This window comes from Sus scrofa, chromosome 14 (assembly GCF_054392235.1).
Source record: "Sus scrofa isolate SSC_HxYL_T2T_F1_AM1 chromosome 14, Sscrofa_HxYL_maternal_Yorkshire_Landrace_v2.0, whole genome shotgun sequence".
Classification (NCBI taxonomy): domain Eukaryota; kingdom Metazoa; phylum Chordata; class Mammalia; order Artiodactyla; family Suidae; genus Sus; species Sus scrofa.
In genome coordinates this window covers 148,370,370-148,395,434 of record NC_139396.1, presented here as the reverse complement: position 1 = coordinate 148,395,434, position 25,065 = coordinate 148,370,370, and the positions used below count along the sequence as shown (strand labels likewise).

The 25,065-nt window shown below is 34.0% G+C and overlaps 1 protein-coding gene and 1 long non-coding RNA gene across 10 annotated transcripts in view; one reads left to right on the top strand and one right to left on the bottom strand.

Annotated features, from left to right (window-relative positions):
- Window positions 1-25,065, bottom strand: part of ATRNL1 (attractin like 1) — a 770,027-nt gene that overhangs the window by 453,491 nt on the left and 291,471 nt on the right. For all 9 annotated transcript variants that reach the window (XR_014826351.1, XR_014826350.1, XR_014826353.1 and 6 more), the window contains 3 exons: window positions 18,523-18,617; window positions 12,086-12,164; window positions 9,979-10,136 (listed from right to left, as the gene is read on the bottom strand). Coding sequence is in view for 4 of the 9 variants with exons in the window: in XM_084994465.1 (XP_084850591.1) it covers window positions 9,979-10,136; window positions 12,086-12,164; window positions 18,523-18,617 (332 nt within the window). In the remaining 5 variants the exon portion in view is untranslated. The remainder of the gene's footprint in view (window positions 1-9,978; window positions 10,137-12,085; window positions 12,165-18,522; window positions 18,618-25,065) is intronic.
- The window catches only part of LOC146397080 (uncharacterized), a 412,496-nt gene that overhangs the window by 112,268 nt on the left and 275,163 nt on the right, over window positions 1-25,065 (top strand). The window lies entirely within an intron of this gene.

Below are 25,065 nucleotides of genomic sequence, written 5' to 3'. Positions count from 1 at the left end.
ACAGGAACGCTAGGGTTGCAATACTCATATCAAAGTATACTTTAAAAGAAGGCCATAAAGAAAAAGAAGGACACTATTTAATGATTAAAAAGATTGATTCAAGAAGAGTTTATTAAACATATCAAAATATATATACAACGAATACTAAAAGACATGAAAGGAGAAATTGATGGGACTACAATAATAGGAGACTTTAACACACTGCTCACATTAAAGGACAGATCCTCCAGACAGGAAATCAATAAAACAACAGAGATTCTAAAAGACCCAATAGACTTAATTGGTATTTTCAGGACATTCTATCCAAAAATATCAGAATATACATTCTTTACAAGTGCACATGGTACATTCTCAAGGATTGACCACATACTGTGGCACAAAACTAACCTCAACAAATTTAAGAGTATAGAAATTATTTCAACTATCTTCTCTGACCAAAATGGCATGAAACTAGAAATCAGCCACAGGAAAAGAAATGACAAAAACCTACTACATGGAGACTAAACAACATGCTACTAATAAACCAAAAGATCACTGAGGAAATCAAAAGGGAAATTAAAAAAATACTTTGAAACAAATGATAATAAAAACACAACCATTCAAAATCAATGGGATGCCTCAAAAGTAGTGCTTAGAGAGAAGTTTATAGTAATACAGTCTTTCCTCAAAAAAGAAGAAAAATCTCAAATCTAAAAGTTAACTCACCATGTAAAAGAATTAGAAAAAAGAAGAACAAACAAAATCTAAAGTCAGCAAAAGAAAGGAAATCATAAAGATGAGAGAGGAAATCAATAAAATAGATTCAGAAAACAATGGTAAAAAAATCAATAAAACCAAGAGATGATTCTTTGAAAGGGTAAAAAAATCGACAAGCCTCTGGCCAGACTCACCAAGAAGAGGAAAGAAGTCAAATAAAATAAGAAATGAAAAAGGAGAAATCCCAATGGATACTGCAGAACCACAAAAAACCATAAAAGAATGCTATGAACAATTGTATGCTAACAAATTTGAAAACCTAGAAGAAACAGACAACTTTCTAGAAATATAGAGCATACAAAATTGAGTCAAGAAGAATTAGATAATTTGAAAGACCAATCACAAAAATAGAGTTGAATAGGAAATTAAAAAAACAAAAACAAAAAAAAACCCTGCCTACCAACAAAACTCCAGGACCAGATGGCGCCACAGGCGAATTCTACCAAACATACAAAGAAGACCTTATATCCACCCTCCATAAACTTTTCTAAAAGGTTGAAGAAGGAACACTCCCAAAGACATTCTATGAAGACAGCATCACTCAAATACCAAAACCAGACAAAGATACTACCAAAAAAAGAAAACTATAGGCCAATATCTTTGATGAATATAGCCCCAAAAATTCTCAACAAAATGTTAGCCCACCAAATCCAACAATACATAAAAAAGATCGTACACCATGACCAAGTGGGATTCATCCCTAGTTCACAAAGATGGTTCAACATTTGCAAATCAATCAATGTCATACACCACATTAACAAAAGAAAAGTTAAAAACTAAATGATCATCTCAGCAGATGCAGAAAAAGCATTTTACAAAATCTAATATCCATTCATGATAAAAATTCTTACCAAAGTGGGTATATCTTAACATAATAAAAGCCATTTAGGAAAAACAGCCAATATTTAGGTACTATACAGCCAATATAGTACCCAACAGAGAAAAGCTGAAAGCCTTCCCACTACAATCTGGAATGAGACAGGATGCCAACTTACAGAATGGGAAAAAATAGTTTCAAATGATGCAACTGACAAGGGCTTAATCTCTAGAATATACAAGCAACTTATACAACTCAACAGAAAAAAAAAGCCAACCACCCAATGGAAAAATGGGCAAAAGACCTGAATAGACATTTCTCCAAGGAAGATATACAAATGGCCAACAAGCACATTGTCATGAGACATGTTTTTACAACATTTTCTTAGCCTCTTTGCTTCTATTTTCTATGCTGAAAACTCCATCTTGTCCTGCTTCACTTTATCCCATCTTCCTGCTTGGAAAACAGTCGCAGTGCTGGTAAATGATTTAAGCTTAAGAACAAAGACCTAAAGGCTTAAGTTATTCATGTGGTCAGCTGAATGAGGACATAATGCATTGGTCTAGGCACGCTGGACCTGTGCAGATAGGCATGCCATTTGCACAGCATGATATGTCCCCTAAAGAATAAGAGGAAGATGAGCCTCATTGCCCCAAGGGGTTTATGAGCGGTCATTAGCAGGATATGCATCAGCAAAGAGAACCAAGGTGCAAACCGAGGCACACCAGGTTGCTGCAGATAGGCAGGGGTCTGCAGAAGCACAATGATGATTCTCTAGAATTCTTTCTATGCATAGATAGCTGACACCAAGCTTCCTCAATGCTAATGATTGTTAAATGCCTAAAGGTCAGAATAAAAGCTTAATCAGCTACTGGCTAAGTGATTTTTAATGTAATTAAAAAAAAAACCTGTATCCTGCACCTACAACCCTCTCCTCACTTGACATAGTCCTAAAGAGCACAATAAAAGCAGTGTGGTTTCTTGAGGTGGCACTCTTGGCACCTGAAACCTTGAGTCCCCCAGTTCCCACCTTTAATTAAGATAAATGTGTCTATGTCTTATTTTATGTTAACTTTTTCCTTAAGTTTCACAGCACCCGTTCTTCAGTCCTAACCTGATGAGCTCAGCAGCACATGAAAAAATGCTCAACATCCCAGATTATTAGAGAAATGCAAATCAAAAACTACCATGAGATACCACCTTACACCAGTCAGAATGGCCATCATTAATAAGTCCACAAAGATCAAATGCCGGAGGGGGTGTGGAGGAAACGGAACCCTCCTGCAGTGTTGGGGGGAATGTAAGCTGGTATAGCCACTATGGAGAACAGTATGGAGGTACCTTAGAAATATATACATAGAACTATCATATGAGCCAGAAATCCCACACTTGGGCATATATCTGGACAAAACTTTCCTTAAAAAAGACACATGCACCCGCATGTTCACTGCAACTCTATTCACAATAGCCAAGACATGGAAACAACCCAAATGTCCATTGACAGATGATTGGATTAGGAAGATGTGGTATATATACGCAATAGAATTCTACTCAGCCATAAAAAAGAACAAAATAATGCCATTTGCAGCAACATGGATGGAACTAGAGACTCTCATACTGAGTGAAGTAAGTCAGAAAGAAAAAGACAAATACCATATGATATCACTTATACCTGGAATCTAATATACAGCCCAAATGAAACTTTCCACGGAAAAGAAAATCACAGACTTGGAGAATAGACTTGTGGTTGCCCGGGGGGAGGGGAAGGGAGTGGGAGGGATGGGGAGCTTGGGGTTAATGGATGCAAACTGTTGCTCTTGGAATGGATTTACAATGAGATCCTGCTGTGTAGCACTGAGAACTATGTCTAGATACTTACATTGCAACAGGACAATGGGAGGAAAAATTATGTATACATGTATGTGTAACTTGGTCCCCATGCTGTACAGTGGAAAAAATAAATAAGTAAATAAAATTTAAAAGAAAATAAAAAAAGACAAGGATTCCCACTCTCACCACTTTTATTCAACATAGTATTGGAATTCCTAGCCACAGCAATGAGACAAACAAAAGGAATAAAAGATATCCACATTGGAAGACAAGAGATAAAATTGTCACTGCACACAGATAACATGATACTATATATAGAAAACACTAAGCACTCCACACAAAAACTACTCAAACCGATCAATGATTTCAGCAAAGTAGCAGGATACAAGATTAACATTCAGAAATCAGTTACATTTCTGTATACTAATAATGAAATATTGAAAAAGAATATAAAAATGCAAAACCTTTTAAAATTGCACCCCCCAAAATTAAATACCTAGGAATAAACCTGACCACGAAGGTGAAAGGCTTACATGCTGAGAACTATAAGACATTAATCAAAGAAATTAAAGAGGATTCAAAAAAATGGAAAATTATTCCATGCTCCTGGATTGGAAGATTTAATATCCTTAAAATGGCCATACTACCCAAAGCAATCTACAGTTTCAATGCAATCGCTATCAAATTACCCATGACATTTTTCACAGAACTAGAACAAACAATCCAAAAATTTATATGGGACCATAAAAGACCCAAAATTGCCGAAGCAATCCTGAAGGAAAAAAAAAAAAAAAAAACAAGCAGGAGGCATAACTCTCCCAGTCTTCAGACAATATCACAAAGCGACAATAGTCAAGATGTTGTGGTACTGGTACCAAAACAGAGATACAGATCAATGGAACAGAATAGAGAACCCAGAAATAAACCCAGACTCCTTTGGTCAATTAATTTTCAACAAAGAAGGCAAGAATATAAAATGGGAAGAAGTCTCTTCATGAAGTGTTGCTGGGAAACCTGGACAGCAGCATGTAAATCAATTAAACTAGAACATACTCTCACACTACGCACAAAAAATGAACTCAAATTGGCTTAAAGACTTAAACATAAGACAAGAAACCACAAAACTCCTAGAAGAGAACACAGGCAAAATATTTTCTGACATCAAATGTTTTCTTAGGTCAGTCTCCCAAAGCAATAGAAGTTTTAAAAAAATAAATAAACCAATGGGACCTAATCAAACTTAAAAACTTTTGTACAGCAAAGGAAACCTTAAAAAAAAAAGGCAACCTATAGAATGGGAGAAAATAGTTTCAAATGATGCAACTGACAAGGGCTTAATCTCTAAAATATATAAACAACTCATACAACTCAACAGCAAAAAAACCCAACCCGACTGAAAAATGGGCAGAAGACCTGAATAGATATTTCTGCTAAGAAGACATACAGATGGCCAACAGGCCCATGAAAAAATGTTCAACATCACTATTTATTAGACAAATGCAAATCAAAACTACCATGAGGTAACACTTCACACTAGTCAAAATGGTCATCACCAGTAAGTCTACATATATGCTGGAAAGGGTGTGGAGAAAAGGGAACCCTCTTACACTGGTGGTGGTATACACTATGGTAAATTGGTATAACCACTATGGAAAACAGTATGGAGGTACCTCAGAAAACTAAATATAGAACTACCACATGACCCAGCAATCCCACTCTTGAGTATATATCCAGATAAAACTTTCCTTGAAAAAGACACATGCACCCACATATTCATTGCAGCACTATTCACAATAGCCAAGACATGAAAACAACCTAAACATCCACTGACAAATGAATGGATTAAGAAGACGTGGTATATGTACACAATGGAATTCTACTCAGCCATAAAAAAGAACAAGATAACACCATTTTCAGCAACACAGATGGAACTAGAGACTCTCATACTAAGTAAAGTAAGTCAGAAAGACAAATACCATATGATATCACATATCTGAAATCTAAAATATGGCACAAATGAACTTATCTACAGAAAAGAAACAAACTCACGGTCATGGAGAAAAGACTTGTGGTTGCCAAGGGAAAGTGGGAGGGAGTGGGCTGGACTGTGTGTTTGGGGTTAATAGATGTAAACTATAGCATTTGGAGTGGATAAGCAATGAAATCCTGCTGAATAGCATAGGGAACTATATCTAGTCACTTATGATGGAACATGATGGAGGATAATGTGAGAAAAAGAACATACATATATATATATATACATATGCATAAATGGGTTATTTTACTGTACAGCAGAAATTGACAGAATACTGTAAATCAACTACAATAAAAATTTTTTACAAAATAATCAGCATGTTGTGACAGGGAAGTAGAAAAAAATTTCAAACTCCATATTCCATATTAAGAAGTCAATAAAGACTATAAAATTGGGGGGGGAGAACTATAAGAAAAATAAACTAATCTACAATAATGGTTAGAGATTTTAACAGTCATTTTTCAAAATGACAGAGCACCTGGAGGTCCCATTGTGGCATAGCAGAAACGAATGTGACTAGTATCCACGAGGTTGCACTATCCCTGACCTCGCTCAGTGGGTCAGGGATCTGGTATTGCCATGAGCTATAGTGTAAGTCACAGATGAGGCCTGGATCCTGCATTGCTGTGGCTATGGCAGCTGCAGCTCCGATGTGACACCTAGCTTGGGAACTTCCATATGTTGTGGGTGCACCTCTAAAAAGACCAGAAACAAAACAAAATGACAGCACACCAAATGAGGACACTAGAAGACTTGAAAAAGCTATCAGCCAATTTGATATAACTGACATTTGTAGAAGACTCTGTCCGACAGCACAACTGTACCTTTAGAGATCATATCCTGGCCACTTATGGTCTTTGCAAAGGTGATTAGGGCATGAGGGTGCATCAATCACGAATGGGATTAGCGCTCCTATAAAAGAGGTCCCACAGAGCTCCCGTTCCCTTGTGAGGATAAGGCAAGAAGGCACTGGCTATGACCAGGAAAATGGCCATCACCAAACCTGACCATGCTGGTGCCTTGATCTTGGACTTCTCAGCCTTGAGAAGGGTGAGCAATAAATTTCTGTTTTATATAACTACCCAGTTAATGACATTTTTTCATAGCAGCCTACATGGATTAAGACACTAAGTTTATTCATTTTCTATTGCTGTAGTAACCTATTAACACAGAACTAGTGGCCTAAAAGAATTGATACTACCTATCTTATAGTTCTGTACGTTAGAAATCTGACAGAGGTTTGACAGGACTAAAATCAAGGTGTCAGCAGGGCTGCATTTTTCAGAGGCTCTAGGGAAGAATCTATTTCCTCAACTTTTTCAGCTTCTAGAGACCATTCCTTGGCTCTCGATCTGCCTTTCTCCAAACTCACTACCAGCAATGTTGATTCCCTCTGACCATTACTCTGCAGGTGAACCACCCTCTGACCTCAACCTCAGCCAGAAAAGGTTACATTAAGGACTCATGTAGTAAGGATGGGTACACCCCAGTAACCTAGAGTAATCATCTTAATGTCCTAAATTATGACATCTTCAAAGTCCTCTTTGTCCATGTAGGATAATAACATGTACCAGAAATTAGGATGTAGTCACCTTTGTGGAGCTATTATTCTGCCATACATACTGGACCATAAAATAAGTCTCAATAAAGCTTAAAAAATTCAAAGCATTCAAAATGTTCTTTAACCTCATTGGAATTAAGAGGTAAGTGACAGAAATATTTCTAGAAATTCTTTAAACAGTTGGAAAGGAAATATTTCACTTCTAAATATCCCACTGATCATGGAGGAAATTAAGAGGGAAATTAGAAAGCATTCAACTTAAGAAACCAGAAAAAGCAGAGCAAATTAATGTCAGACTAAGAAAACTGAAGGAAATAAAAAGAAATTAGTGAAGTAAAAGTAGAAAAATAAATGAAGCCATCTATTTACTTAAGAAAAATAAATGCCACTGATAACTCTCTATCAAGACTGATCAAGAAAAATGAGAGAAACAAATTATCAATATCAAGAATTAGATGACATCAATGGATAAAAGGTAATTATTATCAAAAGTCTTTTGCCAATAAATTCTACAAATTAGATAAAATGGAAAAGACACAATTGAGAAACAAACTGATAATGCTCACTCAAGAAAAAAACAGATTTTTCTTGAAAAGCTCGCCACCTATTAAAGATACTAAATTTATAGTTAAAATATTCCTACAAAGACAGACTCAAGTTCAAATACATTCAATGTTGAAATCAACCACAAATTTAAAGATGAAATAATATGGATTCTACATAAATTCTTTCAGAAATTACAGAGGGAGGAATACTTCCCAATTTGTTTTATAAGGGCAGCAGTACCATGCTACAAAGTCAAATCAGATGACTAGACTAGGAAAGTACAGACCAATATCCCTCATAAACATAGATATAAAAATTCTCAACAAAATTTTAACAAATCACGTTGAACAATATATAAAAGGTGTAATGCAAAATGACTAAGTGGAATACACACCTGATCAGCAAAAGTGGTTAAATATTCAAAAAAACAATCAATATAATTCAATCCTATTAGTAAGTAACTCTCAAAATAATTCTACTATTTTATGCTTAAAATGGAAACTTTACTATAGTTCTATAAACAAACACACATACTCACATGCCTTAATATGACATATTCCTCAGAACTAAAGTAATGATTTAAACAAAGAGTAGAAATGACGGTCTACCTATCTTGACCATCACAGTTATTTTCCACATTTTGTAATTTTGGGAGAGTGGGATATTTCAACTTCATTACATAAATTCTGGTTTGGCTTATAGAACATATTACTAGTATGATCTCAAAATAAAATCCAATTTAGAAAGTTAATTTCTAACTTAAATATTCACAAACATTCTAAAGTAACAATGTAATTTGCTTAGAAATAAAATGTCATTAGATAGCCATGGAATAAAGGGCAGGAAACAATTAAAAATATAATAATTCTTTCATGGGAGTTCCCATCGTGACTCAGTGGTTAACGAATCCGACTAGGAACCATGAGGTTGCGGGTTCAATCTCTGGCCTCGCTCAGTGGGTTAAGGATCCGGCGCTACCGTGAGCTGTGTTGTAGGTCGCAGGCATGGCTCGGATCCCGCCTTGCTGTGGCTCTGGTGTAGGCCGGCAGCTACAGCTCCGATTCGACCCCTAGCCTAGGAACCTCCATATGCCGCAGGAGCAGCCTTAGAAAAGGCAAAAAGCCAAAAAAAAAAATATATATATATATATATACATATATATATATATGTATATATATATATATAAAATAATTCTTTCAATTTGAATCACTACTTAATAAGCATACAGATTAATCCTTTTGTCACCAAATTTAATCTGAATAAAAGAAGTGAAATTTGATTACTATTTCTGTATAAATCTTAGAAAATGAAATGATACATCCAATGTCCTCAATGTCAAAAAGTTCAAAAACTGTATGGAAATATTTCTTACATGTTGTGACTGTATTAGCATGTAAATCAATCACAATGAAGTAAATTTATCAAATTAACTTCCATAACTACTTAGTGAGTAGTAGTTGGTAGTAACTTTCTTGAATAGGTAAGTAATTTCTTTAATTTAGATATAAAATCAACCTTATGAATAAGAATTTTTCCAGCAAATATGTGATTTTTAAAAATCACTTAGTCCTTCCACAAATCACACACAGAAATTAATAAAACTAACATACAAAAATTTATGATCATAAATCATAAGCTGTCATTTATTATTGTAAAAGGAGAAGAAATTATCTCTAATATTTTAAGATTTCAAAACATAATGGCCTAGCGCAGGACCTGGCACACATGAGCTATTCACTAAACTAATTTGGATTCAATAAAAAAATCATGAAAGAATGAATAAGTAAATCTAAATATTACAACATATAAACTCTTCTTTTATAAAAGCATAACTTAAGAACCCAAACCTTAAATAATTCAAGATGGAAAAAACATCCTAAATGTTTCTTAGTAATAAATCTGAAGCTTTCAGCAGCCCATCGGTAAACACAAGAAAAATAAAACATACAACATAGAGAGAGAGAATATAAAGAAGTCAACAGTGAGAGGTAGGGAGCCTTAAAGAATTAACTGCTATGTATACTTAATACTAAATTTTTAATGATATAATAAAGCAAAAAATAAAATTACCAAACACAGCAAATAATTTCAAGTGGGATTTTAAGAAAAGAATATCTAATTAAGCCTCAAGAAAATTAACCAGAAAACACAAAAAAACCTAGTTATTTCAATTTTGGGTAAATTTTTAAGGAATATAATCTCATTGAAACCTCAGTACATTCTTTGGATGATTCAATATTATTTGTATAAACATTTTTATGAAGACTTTCATCATCATAGACATCCACGTATCCTTTTACAAAGGCTCAATACACGTTTTCATTTTGTTCAAAATATAGAAATCTTTGTCATCTCTTTAAACAAAAAAAAGGGGCATTCTTTTTGTAATGAAAATATTCAATGGTCTTTAGATTAAAAGCTATTAACACTTACCTGTATTTTAATAGGCCATGAAAAGTTGCTGACGTACACATAGAATGTAATGTTTGGATTGCTTCTAAAATTAAATTTTTCATAGGAAAAACTATCTCTGTATTCCTTTATATTAGTCTTGGAAACTATAGGCGTCTCCTCCCCAGATATCGTTCCAGCTAAAATGTAAATAATAATAACATTATCAGGAAACAGGTATCTTTATTAACATAATTATGTGAAATTAACTTAATTTCTTTAACTGTACTTATAAGAACGATCAAAATAAACTCATGTTTACAATTTAGAATGACAAGTAAGAAAATAAGATGTCATAAATACAATGGAAAGAGATTGCATATAAAAATTATTTTTTAAATGATACTACTGATTAAGTGTTATGTACTAGGCACCAGCTTAGAGACTTTATATTTTATTCTAATAACAATTTTATCTCAGAGGTAGTCCATTTCTGTTTTTCAAAGTGAAAACTTAGGCTCAGAAAGATTAAACTCTTGCCTCAAGTTTACAGCTACCTGAACTGTTAAGTCCTCTTTGGCAGGTATATATGGCTCTAGGAACTGCGTTTTATCCACTTCTCCACAGAGCTTTTCAAAACAAATCAGGACATATTTCACATGTCTCAATCCAGTTGAAAACATTAAATAAATCAATGTTTTTATTTACCGCAAATTGAACTATCACTACTTTGAATAAACCGGGAGGAGGACAAAATTTAAAACATGAGCTAAATGTTCAGTTAAACATATATCGGGCACTCAATAAATATCCATTGAAATTAACCAAACAGAGCAAAGAATTTCCAACAATCTTACCAAGCCCTCCACCTTACCAGTAAAAATAATTAGAATTAGGATTCTGAGAAACTGAACTAATTTCAAACTGATCACCTATTCTAAAATTACCTCGCATGGTTTTTTAAAATGCTGATTTCCTGATGCCATCTTCCAAACTGAGAAGTCAAAATTTCTATGATTTGGTTCTGAAAATCTGAAAGTTAAAAGTGATTTCTTGCATATGAAAACCACTGTTCTAAACTGATTTCACATGTTTTATATTATTTTGTTGACAAATTTTAAAACTCTTGTAGAGTTAGTTTATTGTGCAGAAGTAAATTTCAAATTAACAGTGTAAGTTATCATGAACTCAAATAATGTAACTAGCAGTGCCAAGATTTTACTGTATGTTTAGCACTACCATAGCAAAATGTCTACATATTTTTCCAAACTTTTCACCTGTTTTGGGGCAGGTGCAGCAGTAGCATGTGGAAGTTCTGGGACAGGGATCAAACCCACACCACAGCAGTTATCTAAGCTGCAGCAGTGACAATGGCAGATACTCAACCCACTGCGTTACAGGAGAACTCCTAACACTTCCACTTTTTATACATGCAGTAAACTGTGGAATTACAAAGAGCCTCTTCATTCTTGAATTTTATTTCCATTATTCTATGTATTAAAATAACATAATGAATTAATTTTCAAAAATCAAATATGGATTTCTATATTTTCTTTAAAAAGTTTCCAGCATTTTTATGCAACAGTTTTTCTTTCCTATAGAAAGTAGAAAGCAATGGAATTTCCTAAGATGTAAATATAAAAAAGTGAGTATACTTTTCCTTAATCTAACATACATATTTACTTCTTCTTAGTTATATTTCTTAAAGGTCAGTAAGTCAAAGCTTGGAAATAATACATAAGCTATTAATTTAATAGCATATACAGAAGAATTTCATTGTTTTATATCAATATTAAGGTTAATAATTAAATTTATACTTTCAATGCTGAATCAAGTAATTGAAATCAGTCTCTTATCATCAAAGAAGTAATCTATCTTAATTAAAATCACAGGAATTCATAACACTGCCATATAAAAAATTAAATAGTGTACAATATCTGTTAAGCAAATTTTAATTGAATTAGGGAGGAAGCTAAAGTAATAAAGCTTTAATAAATAATATTACTTATTATTTTACCTGAAACAGCCCAATGACTACGGCATATAATTTTTAAATTTCAATTATTTGAGGTAACAGTAAAAGGTCACATTAGAACACTTTCGATATAGGAACTGAAGTGAAAGACACATGACAACCAAATTCTCTTACCTGTTGAACCAACTGACCACGTAATGTTGAGGTTAAAGTTGTTTGATGCATTAATCGAAATATCCAAATTTTTGTTTGACTACCAAGAAAGAAAATGTTAAGGTGAAAAAAAGTCAAATTATACTAGATAGATAGGCTTAATGTTTTAATTACATCTATGCTGTACTTCTCAAGCTGTATACATTGTATGTCAATAGTCAAGAAAGAAACTGTAGATGACAATTACATGTTTTTAAATGAAAAAAATATGTGATAAATTCAAAGGTATATTTAAAGTTCCCATATTCTTCTCTGCTATAATCTAGCCTTCTGTAAGTAAGCCAGGGGTTGCTGAACTTCGGTATTTGTGTCTTGATTCTCTTTACTTACCTGTAGCTAATTTTTAAATGGTACAGGTTTGGGATAGTCCAAAGTAATTTTACAGCAATATAAGGTTGATTTGTTGAAAGACTTCTTCTTAGGTAAATACTGCCTAATTATATAAATGTTTCTAATGAAAAAAATAATTAAAATATGTAAAATAAAACTTTTAGGTAAAAATTATGAATCTACTTGGGGGAAAAGTGGTAAAAAGACCATGAAACATCTATACAGAGGAAAACCAAAGAATTATACATCAGTCAACACTCATCTTGTCATTCATTAGCAGTCTCTTTTCTTTTAATTTCAAGGAAACAAATACCTAAGAGATTTCTATAAATGTTCTTTGCCATAATCTTACCCCAAGAGATGAGGAACAGAAATCACATATGATTGTAACTATTGAGACTTGCAGAAATGCAAAGAATGATAGTCAGATTGTACAAGCTTAGTTCCAGATAATGAGTGCGTTCTGTTTTAAATACTCATAGAAAAAACTGTATTGCTAAGTGAGACCTGGCTACTATAAAAATTAAAATTAATTCCTTTGTACTACTGTGTTTTTTTCCTAAATAAGACAGAAGAAGTAAGCTAACAGAAAATACATCTCTACTTTTCTGGGTAGCTCTTGGAAAAAAATTAATCTATAAGCAATTAAGACTCACCATATCTGATATAACTGTCCTAAGAGGAAATTAACAGAAGGACTTGGCCTTCCCTAATAATAAGAGAAGGAAGGAAAGAGCATCACAAAAGGCAAAGGCCGGATGTGATGTGTGACAATATCCCATTTATTTCTTCTAAGTTATCCATTTTATTGGCATAGAGGTGCTTGTAGTCATTCCTTTGTACTTTTGTGGTCTTGGTTATAACTTTTTTCATTTCTAATTTTACTGATTTTGGCCCTCATGAACTAATCACCTCCCAGAATATCCATACTAACATACTAACACATTGAGATTTAAAATTTAACACATGAATTGTACAGGGACATAAATATTCCATCTCCAGAACTTAATTTACACCATTAAAAAAAAAAAAAAAAAAACTCAAAGTGGATTACAGACTTAAACATAAATCCAAAGCTATAAAACTCCTAGAAGAAAGTATGAGAAAGTAGCTTCATGATTTTTGTCATGGCAATGATTTCTTGGATATGACATTGAAACCATAGTCAATGAAAGGAAAAATAGGCAAGTGGGACTGTATCAAACTAAAAAACTTCCCCACACCAAGGAAACAACAGACAAAATCAAAAAAGCAACCAGTGGAATGGGAGAAAATACCTGCATATTATATATCTGATAATGGGTTAATATATGGAATACATAAAAATACATACAACTCAACAGAAAATGAAGCAAAAAAAATAAATAAGCCAATTTATTTATTGAGAGGGAGTTCCTATTGTGGCTCAGCAGGTTAAGAACCCAATATACTGTCTGTGAGGACGTGGTTTTGATCCCTGGCCTCGCTCAGTGGATTAACAATCTGGTGGTTCCACAAGTGTAGGTTGCATGCAGGTGTGGCTCAGATCCAGCACTGCTCCAGCTTTGGTGTAGGCAGACAGCTGGAGCTCTGATTCAACCCCTAGCCAGGGAACGTCCATATGCCACATGTGGGACTTATATAGAAAAAAATTTAAAAATGAAATAAATAAAAAGGGGGCAGAGGATATGAATATACTACATATATTTGAACGTACTATACATATTTATGTATGTATTTTCTCAGCCATAAAAAAGATGGAAATCTTATGATTTGCAAAAACATGGATGGAATTTAGGAATATTATGTTAAATGAAATAAAGTGAAATCAGTCCAACAGAAAAATACCATATGACCTCACTTATATATCGAATCTAAAATAAGAAAGAAAAGCCTGATCTCATATATACAAACAGATTGGTTTTTGCTAGAGGTAGAGGCAGGGTGTAGGTGAAATAGGGGTTAAAAATACAAACATCCAGCTATAAAATAAATGTCATGAGAATACAATGTATAGTATCATGATACAATAAATAATGCTGTACTACATGTTAGAATAAATTTGAAATTTGCTAGGAGAATAAAATTTTTAGTTCTGTTTTGGTAACTTACTTTTTCTTAATTGAGGTATAGTTGATTTACAGTATTATATTAGTTTCAGGTGTAAAGCAGTCCTAAAGTATTTTCATAGATTATACTCCATATAAAGTTACTATAAAATATTGGCTATATTACCTGTGCTGGATAATATATCCTTCAGCTTATTTATTTTATATATAGTAGTGCGTACCTCTTAATCCACTATCCCAATCTTGCTGCTTCCCCCTTCCTTGTGTCTACTGGTAAACACTAGTTTGTAGTCTATATGTGCGAATCTGTTTCTGTTTTGAATATTCATTTGTTTTATTCTTTTAGATTCCACATATAAGTGATAACATACAGTATTTGTCTTTCTCTGTCTGACTTACCTCACAAGCATAATATTTTCCAAGTTAATCCATGTTGTTGCAAATGGCAAGTTTTCATTCACTCTTTATGGCTGAGTAATGTGCATGCACGTGTGTGTCTGTCTGTCTGTCTGTATCTATCTATCTATCTATCTATCTATCTATACACACATATCTATCTATCTATCTATCTATCTATCTATCTATCTATCTATCTATACACACATACCACATCTTTATCCATTCATCTCTAATGCAAACAGGTTGCCCCTATAATGCCAGTATTGGTAGGCTTGATTTTTTTCAGAGGTTCCTTAAACTGTTTTCCTTTCAGTATTTGTCTTTCTTGTGCTATTCTGATTGGGTGATTTTCATTATTTTATCTTCCAGATCACTCATGTGGTCTTCCATATCCCCTAGTCTTATGTTAATTTTTTCTAGTGTGTTTCTCATTTCAGTTACTATATTATTTAGCTCTGCTCATTTCTTTTTACATTTTTTACTTTGTTGTTAAAATTCTCACTGTGTTCATCTATTTTTTCCAAGTTCAGTTAGCATTCTTATTACTAATGCTTTGAACTCTTCATCTGATATATTATTTATCTCTATTTCATTAGTCGTTTGTTCAGGGTTTTTCTTGCTCTTTCATTTGAAACTAATTACTCAGTCTTCTCATGTTGTTTAACTTTTTCTGTCTCTACAAAATTAAGTGAAAGTTTTTAAGAGGTGGCCTTGTGGCTGTCACTCCTGTGCAGTCTGTGTATGCCCAGATGTTTTGGTGGGAGAGCTGGATCTAAAATTATCATGCGTCACTTTTTTCTCCCAGGTGTGCTGGCAGCTATCTCCTAGTTGCTTGAGGGGCTAGAGCTAGAGTTAGGTGAGAGCCAGAGCTTCTCTTATGCTCAAAGTCCATCACTACTCTATCGGGTACTGTGTTGGATCTCAAGGTGTTGGAGCAGAAGCCCTGGGGTAGGGTCTGAGCTGGTTCTGTTCTCTCTAGATGTGTACTCTTTCTCCTCCTGGCAACAGCACCTATGCTCCAAAGGAGAGCAGCACTCCACCAAAAAGGTCGAGAGCAAGCAGCCGGCGCAATCTGGGATGTACAATGGCATGATCCCAGCATGTGAGTCAGAGTTCCAGACAGCTCCTGATCTGTTGCCTCCATGAGCACCAGCAATAGCTACCCTCACCCCGTTCAGATGCATTTCTGAGCCCAGGCCAGTTGCATCTCCCCTGGTGCTCACTCTCCTTGACAACAGCAGCCTTTGTCATTGAGGGAAGCTGCACCTGAGCTACAGGGACCATAGTAGACACATACTGAGCACCAGGGTGAATGCTAGGTTGTCTCAGGAAACCAGCAAGAGCCCAGGGAACTTTCAATCTGCTTCTTCCATGCTGTTTCCGGGAATAAGTAAGCATGTAAGTATGTTCTTAAAAAGGAGACTCTCATTTTTCTATATCCCTCCTATAAGTCCCACTAGTTTTTAAACCATCTAGGGGGACTCCTCTTTCCAGTGTTGGACCCCAGGGTTGAGCTGTCCACTATGTGGTTTAAAACCCGCACTCTCTGGGGAGGAGCTCCAAGCCTGTGATATTTCCTGCTCTTCTGCCTAAGAGAATAAATTTTTCAAGACCTCATCACAAGAAAAAAAAAATGTTTTAAGAATGAACGGTGATGGATGTTAACTAGACGTATTGTGGGCATCATTTTACAATGTACACCTGAAATGTGTGTCAATTATGGCTCAATTCAGAAAAAAAGAGAAAATGTGGTATATATACAATTAAAAGAATATTTTCAGCCTTAAAAAAAAGGAAATCTTGCCATCTGTACAACACAGATGTACCTGGAGAACATTATGCTACATGAAGTTAGCCAGTGACAGGCAGAAAACAAATACTGCATGATTCTACTTGTATAAGCTATCTAAAATATTTAAGCTCACATAAGCTTAAAATAGCATGGTGGTTGCCAAGGGCTGGGAGGAAGGGTAAACTGGGAGTTGTTCAATGGACATAAAATTTTCTTATGGAGAATAAATTCTAGAAATTGCTGTACAACTTAGTACCTATAGTTCACAGTACTCTCTGGCACTCTTAAAAAACTTATTCAAGAAAGTAGATTTTTGTTAAGTGTTCTAACCATAATAAACAAAAATGAATAACTCAAATATTTCACATAACTTCTTCACTTGAAAGAGTGATTTTTAAGTTTAAAAGAACTAAAATTCCATTCAAATAAAGTATAGCTGGTTGATATTTCCATTGCCTGGACTTTTTAACTTTATAAAAGTCTCAGATAAAAGTCTCAGATGGATAGCAATATATGTGCACTATCTCGAAATAAACTTTAGAGCCTTACCCTGAGTTGATGGTTTGGTATTAATATTCACAATACATTTTTCTTGCATTAAAACTACATAAATTTGTAAAATTATATTGTGGTAAGATGCTTAAAGAAGCTAGCACCCCATTATGTTAAGTGAGATACATTGAACAGTGAAAGACAAATACTGTATAATATAATTTAAATGTGAAATCTAGGAGTTCCCATCGTGGCTCAGCAGAAACGAATCTAATTAGCATCCACAAGGATGCAGGTTCGATCACTGGCCTCATTCAGTGGGTAAAGGATCCAGCATTGCTATAAGCTGTGGTGTAGGTCACAGACACAGCTCTGATACCATGTTGCTGTGGCGTAGGCCAGCAGCTATAGATTTGATTGGACCCCTAGCCTGGGAACCTCCATATGCCATGAGCATGGTCCTAAAAAAACAAAAATAAAAATAAATGTGAAATCTAAAAAAGCCAAGCTCATAAAGACAGACAGTAGGACGGTCGTTACCACCGGCTTAGCATTGGAGGACTTGGGAAGATGTTAAAGGGTACAAACTCACAAACAGTAGATAAGTAAGTCCCAGAGACCTAACGCATAACACAGTTATTATAGACTACTATACTGCATTATAAACTCCAAAGTTTCTAGATGTTAATTACTGCCGTGACAAAAAATAATTACAAGTATGTGACATGAGAGAGGTGTTAGCTCATGCTCTGGTTGTAATCATAATGTTAGACCCACATGTGTAAAATCAGCATGCCATGCACTTTAAACTGACACAACGTATACGTCAATTATATCTCAATAAAAATACTTTTTTAAAGCTAGCATTCATATAACTCAGATAAAACAGTGGAGTTAGAAAAAATACAATGAAAACCTACTACTACGTAATGTATATTTAAAGAATATATATATGTATGTGTGTGTGTGTGTGTGTGTGTGTATATATATATATATAGCTTGTGTTTTGAAGTTATGGGTTTTATATTCAAGTATACTCCCAGTTTGAAAACATAATTATGAGCACAAACATCATGGTGTGCCTGAAAAATAACAGAAATAATATTTAAATTATAGGACTGTTTGCAAAATCTGAGATATCAGACTCACAAATTCTCCGAATCCCAAGGATAACTAAGTTTTATGAAAGGAAATAATTAACAGCATTAAGTCTTTCCACAAAAGGACTAAGGTGTGACAATTCTGGGAAGAGATACAATTACAATGAAAGATGACTAAAAGCTTTTATTCCTTGATATTAGTATAACTGTCTTATAAAAGTTAAGTTAGCGTCTCACCTGTTCTGGGTTTGCTATGAAGTTTATGGCAGTATGGTGGCGATCATCTTCCTGCAATAAGCTGAATGTAAACTGATAATCAATCAAAAGGCTGTCTGCAGGGGGACAAAAAATACAATCCTGATCGGTACTTCAAAGAATTGTTTAATAAACAAAAGTAAGGTGAAGATATGTTGCATATCATATTTGAAAATGATTATCATTAAGTAGCAGTCACCTACTCAAAACAGGCAAAATGTAAATCTTTGTCACCAGGCGACAAAAAACAAAATATAAATATGGAAGCGGTCCTAATTCTTTAAAAATTCTGCAAAAACCACAGCCATTCTGGAAACTACCCAAAAGTAAGAGAATAAAAATAAAGTCATCCACAATATTACAACCAGAGAAAAAATACCGGTAATATTTTGGTGTATTTTATTCCAGCTCAAGTTGTATAAATAAAAACGAGACAGGCAAACATTTTGGCATCCTACTTTCATAACATCAAAATTCTTTGAAAATATGAATTTTAATAGCCAAAAAATATTTCATCACATGCCATAATACATTTACCTGTCCCTTATTTATTGTGGTAGTTTTGACTTTCAGCAATTTTGTAATGACTCTGTGATAAACATCATTCTACAGAAAAGTCTCTTATTAACAACTGATAGGAAGAATTCAGTGGTAAATTTTTTAAATTTTGTCCATATATAATACTGAAGCCAAGGTGAAACATGAATGTTAAAGGTCATGAGTAGTTTCAAATGTTATACATAAGATGAAGTGTTTCTCATAATGTTAAACTACCACTTTTATTAAAAAAAATTCAAATTACTTAAATAGAGATGACTTCTGTTGTTTGGATATACATCTTTCATGTAATGCCCTCAGCATTACACTTAAACACTTAAAATAACACACATAAAATAGAAAGTAAACACGAATGGTATCACTGGGTTTATTATTAACGTATCATTCTTTAGGTTGCTTACTATATAAGAGCCACCCTATATATTTCTCATATAATTTAGTATAAAGCAACATTTTGTCTTTCAAAGAATTTATAGGGATCCCTATCAATGAGAATGAGGACTATGTAGTAGGTCATATTTCTGCTTTTCATCTGACTGCCAGAAATGAAAAGGCAAATTAAATGCACCGGTGTTGTTCTAGGCACTGGAGATATATAAAAATAAAAGACACAGATTTCTGTTCTTATGCAACCTATATTCTACCAAATGGACACTGAAAATTAGTAAGTAATTTCACAGTGTCACAGTATAAGAGATGACAATAAATGTAAGGGTAATAAGTCAGTGAAGAGAGGAGAAACTGCTGTCCAGGTAGGAGTATGCTTACAACTTTGAAAAGGAACATTTAAAACTCAAAGATAGTAAAAGAATAAGCCATGGAGTTTACAAGAGAACATGTAATCCAGGCAGAGGAAGCAAGTACAAAAACCTCAATGAAAGAACAAGTTTTACCTGTGATTCTTATAAAGAGGCTGTGGCAAGAATGTAACCAAGAGGTGACAGTGGAGAATGGCAACAGCAGTGGCGATCAGAAGACGGGGTCAGACAGCTAAAGGTATTTGTAAGGTGTAACAGATTCACTAAATAAATAGATGCAGCATTTGAAAGAAAGAAAGGGCAAGTTTTTTGACCCAAGCAAGACCAAGCAAAATGTCATTATTAACTGAGATGGGTGAGAACAGGCCTTCTTTGTTGGGAGTTTGGAATTAGAAGCTTAGTTCTGAAGATGTTAAGTTTGAGTTACTTATTGAACATCTAAGTGGTAAATTGAGCTCAGCAATGTAGTAGATAACAATTGGTAAATCACCAGCATTTTAGATGGGATTTAAAGCCATGAAGCCAAGAAATCACCAGTTGTAGATAGAGGAGAAGTCCAAGGGATGAGCCCTGAAGACAAAACAATGTTAAATAATCAGATCTTCAGTTGGAACCAACAAAGGAGACAGAGAGGGCAACCTATGAAACCGGAAGAAAACCGAAATTCAGTGTCCAGGGAGCCAGGCAAATACAGTGTTTAGAAAAGAGAAAAATGATCACCTTGGTCAAATGTAGCTGAGAGGTTTTAGAGGTAGAGCTGCAACATTGAGGATTGATAATATCAACTCAGAATGAAGGAAAAATGCCACTGAGGAAAAGTGGATTATTTCAAAACTATTCTGAAAGACTTGTCTGCACATATCTTTACTTATTTCTAGCATGAAACTAAGCACTAAGAAACCAGGAGAAGATGGCCTTAGAGATAGGGGCTGGGTGGCTGGGGACATCTGAGCAGCTCTGCATAGAGGCTATAGTGCCCCAGGGCTATGGACATTCTGTTGTACGGACTCCAGCCCTCAGCCACAATTACCAAGTTCTTGACCAGGCATTCAGGCTTGATTTCTCTATTGTCATTTATTACAGTTGGAAGTACAAGATCAGTACAATGTATATTATGTATGGTAATGATTAGTCTTAATGTCAGTTAGTCTAGAAAATAAGCCTGAATCTTGGAACAAAATTTGTAGGTGCATTATATAATTCAAGTGACTAACAAGTGTACCACTCAGTGAACGTGAATTATTATAAACTGAAGAGAGTTTAGTCTTCTACACAAAATGTTTCCTTTTAAAGCTGCTTGAAGTCTTTCAGAAACCAAATGCATGATTTTCCACTTAACCAGGAGATATATTTCCCCCTCCCCCCAATTTTAAAATACCATGTTGGTGTATTTTAGGGGCTTTGCAAATGAATAATTACCTGGCACTTAAAACACGTACTTTAATGCTGTAATTTACTCTGAACTTCTTAGCTACATAGCAGAACATAAAACATTATAGTTGTAAATATGTCTCAAGTTTATGAAAGTGTACATAATTTGAAAATAAGTTTTTGTACTCTTTTAATGAATCACTTTATTATAATATAAAAAAGCAACACATGTTTGACTATAAATCAACTCAAATAACACTGAATAACCAACAAATGCAAAGAAATGACAAAATATCAGGAGGAGTAAATATGACCAAATGAGGTGAGAAAGCTTTTTTTTTTTAATTGGGAGAAAGAGCATGTTTTCATACCAACTGGCATAAATAAAATTTAGTAGAAAAGAAAAAATTGAGGAGAAAGGAAAGAGAATTATAGAACAATGTCCTCGAGTGGTTAAAAGACAATGACCTCAAAATTTAAGGGATGACCTAGTGGTAAGTTCTCTGGGTCTCTGGGGGTTTTATTGCTTATTTCTTTTTGCTTCCTGTATATCTATTCCCAGAGTGTAGAGCCCTGAAAACCTCACCCATCCTGCATTAAGGTGAGCAGAGGTGGTGCCTGCGTTGCTGCAAGAAATACAGCAAAGCATTAAGCTTTATTAAACTCAGTGGTAGGTACACAATTTTGAAATTACATATACTACAAAAATATATATACTATACATATTAAAATGTACATACCACATTTTCCAGTGTGTTTTAAACTTTCATAATTAAAAAAAAGATAAACTGTATTCTGCACATTTATATACAATACTGATTAGAAACCAGGATTTGAAAACCTTGTGAATAGAAAAAGACCAAAGATATAGTTCAAAAAACCATAAACACTATGTAAATCAATCTTCTGATTTCACAGACTGAGTCCTGAAGGCTGGAACAACTGTAAATGATATAGTTAGCTCTTAAATATTTGCCAACAATCAGCAAACTCTCTCTGATAATTCCGGAAAACTAGACATTGGCAATTAACTTCCTAATTGGATCAAAAAAAAAAAAAGAAAAAGAAAAAAAGAAGCCCACAAACGCCGGTAAATGGAAATGAAGAGCAACTCTTCTTTATATCTCTCTCATTTTTTGTATGATCATGTTAGATATTATGGTGAATATGAGACTGCTCATACTACTGGCTCCAAATTATAATTGTACAGATGAAAAAAAAAATCAGGAAAACAGAGAAAGGAAAAGTTGACATTTTTGTATATTTAAGTTAGTTTGATTTGCATAGTAAGAAGAGAAAAAGAGGAAAATACCATTTTGTCAACAACAGATTAGGAGTATATAATTATTTAACATAAGTAAGACGTTTACTCATTTAAAATACCTCTGCAGTATGCATGAAAGGAAAAAGAAAATCTAAAAAAAACCCCACATAATTAAAGCTGAAAGACAAGATAATAACACTGAAGACTACAATAAAAAAGAGAGTTAAATAAGTTTAAAGTGTAAGGAAAAAAAAACAGAAACTACAAGTAATGATATAATGGCAAAATTAAAAATATTAGATCAGAAAATAAAAGAATTAAAACAACATAATTCTGAGTAAGTACTATGTAGGTCAAATCTAAAAAAGCTTCATAGAATATAAGAGTTGAAAATCACTCAAGAGAATACCAGACATAGAAACAGTCAATATATGCATGGAAAATTTTGTTAAAGCAGACATCATAATAAATTGAAAAGAAGCACATATATGTTAAATATGTGACCAAAAAATCTGTTGACTATTCAAACCTAAACAATGAAAGAAAACATCCTGCATAAAAGATAAAAATACTCTAGCATTATTCGTAATAGCCCAAAGGTAAAACCAACATAAATGTCCATTAATTGGTGAATGATAAACACATTGTGATGGGTCCATATGATGGAATTTTACTTGGCCATAAAGAAGAATGAAGTACTGACACATGCTGTAACAAGGATGAACCTCGAAAACAGCATGGTAAATCAAAGAAGCCACCACAAAACACCACATATTCTACAACATCATTTATGCAGTATTTTAGAGTAGACAAATCCATAAAGACAAAAAAATGGTTACCAAAGGCTAGGGGTAAGGAGAATGAGGAGTGACTGCTAATGTATGCTGGGTTTCTCTTAGGAGTGATTAAAACGTTCTAAAATTACAGAGGGGTGATGTTTGTACAATCTTATGAATATACTAAAAACCACTGAATTGTACACTTTAAAGGGGTGAGATTTTAGGTATGTGAATTATAGCTCGATAAAGCTGTTCCTAAAAAAACTTTAGGAGTTCCCATCGTGGTGCAGCAGAAACAAATCCGACCAGGAACCATGAGATTGTGGGTTCCATCCCTGGCCTTGCTCAGTGCGTTACGGATCTGGCATTGCCGTGAGCAATGGTGCAGGTCACAGATGCGGCTTGCATCTGGCATTGCTGTGGCTTTGGCATAGGCTGGCAGCAACAACTCCATTCAACCCCTAGCCTGGGAACCTCCATAGGCCATGGGTGCAGCCCTAGAAAGACAAAAGAAAAAAAAAAAAAAACTTTAAATACCATATATACCCAGGCATGTCCACATGGGCATATGAACACATGCATATATACAAACACCACACACGTGCACACACACACACACATTCATGCAAACAAATCAATCATTTAAAAGCAAAATTAGGCAAGATGTTGGGAGGTCTTGAGCAACAATAAAAGCCAAAAGACAAGTAACTGGAGCAATATTTTATGAGATATGTGTACACAATCATTCTGACTACATAAAGAAACAACGTAATGATAATTTCATTTGCTGTAAAAGTATATTATCTATATATTCATCCTGAAAAAATTATTCACACACATACTACAACTAAGAGACAAATTCAGGTATGGAAATACCATAGCAAAAAGATGTGGCAGTGACTAAACAAAAGATTTTAAGTTAGAATAAAAGAATAAAACAAAGTTATCTTGGAATATAAAACAACTAAAAAGCTACCAAAATGAACAATTTCTACACATGGTCAGATATAATATAAAAATATTATATTATACCTACAGCTCTATTTTGGGGTCTATGTTATTACACTGGTGATTATGCCTATCTTTTTTCTAAATAAACCCATACCACCTTAATTACTATAACTATACAGTTATCCCTAATATCTAAGATCTCTTGGTTCCTTTCAATGCATAGCCTTTGCTTAAAATAAAGCTATCCTAAGAGTACAGAGTGTTTGAGTCCTGTAAGAATTTTTGAAAAATGAACACAACATAATTAATGTATAATTAAAGTACATGTGGAAATTGAAATCAAGAATGATGTCAAAAAAGATAATAAAAGAAAGACAAGCAAGTGAAAAAGTATTAAATGGATAAAAGATTAAATGAAGTGCACAGGATTTCAGGGAAAGGCCCCAACAAGGAGAGGTAAAATACTGCTTCAAAGGAGATAAAATTTTTGAATGGGTAAAGAGAAGCAATTATTTGTCAATGTCGAAGGAAGCAAGGCAGATAATATTTCTATGTCTAGATACTAAGTTATGGACATTAAGAAAGAAAAAACAGTCAACACTTCCCTTAGAGAAGAGCCAAGTTTCAGGATATAAGTTTCAATTAAAGCAAGACAGCAGAATTCAAAAAAAAAAAAAAAATAGAGTACAGATATACTTGGTGATTCAATTTTTAAAATAATAACTTTTTTAAAAGAAAGAAAGAATAATACCCAGAACCATTGAGCATACTTAGCTCCCAGGTTCTTATTTCTAAATATCATTCTCCAATGTAAAGAATCCTGGCTTCCCAGAAAAATGGTTGA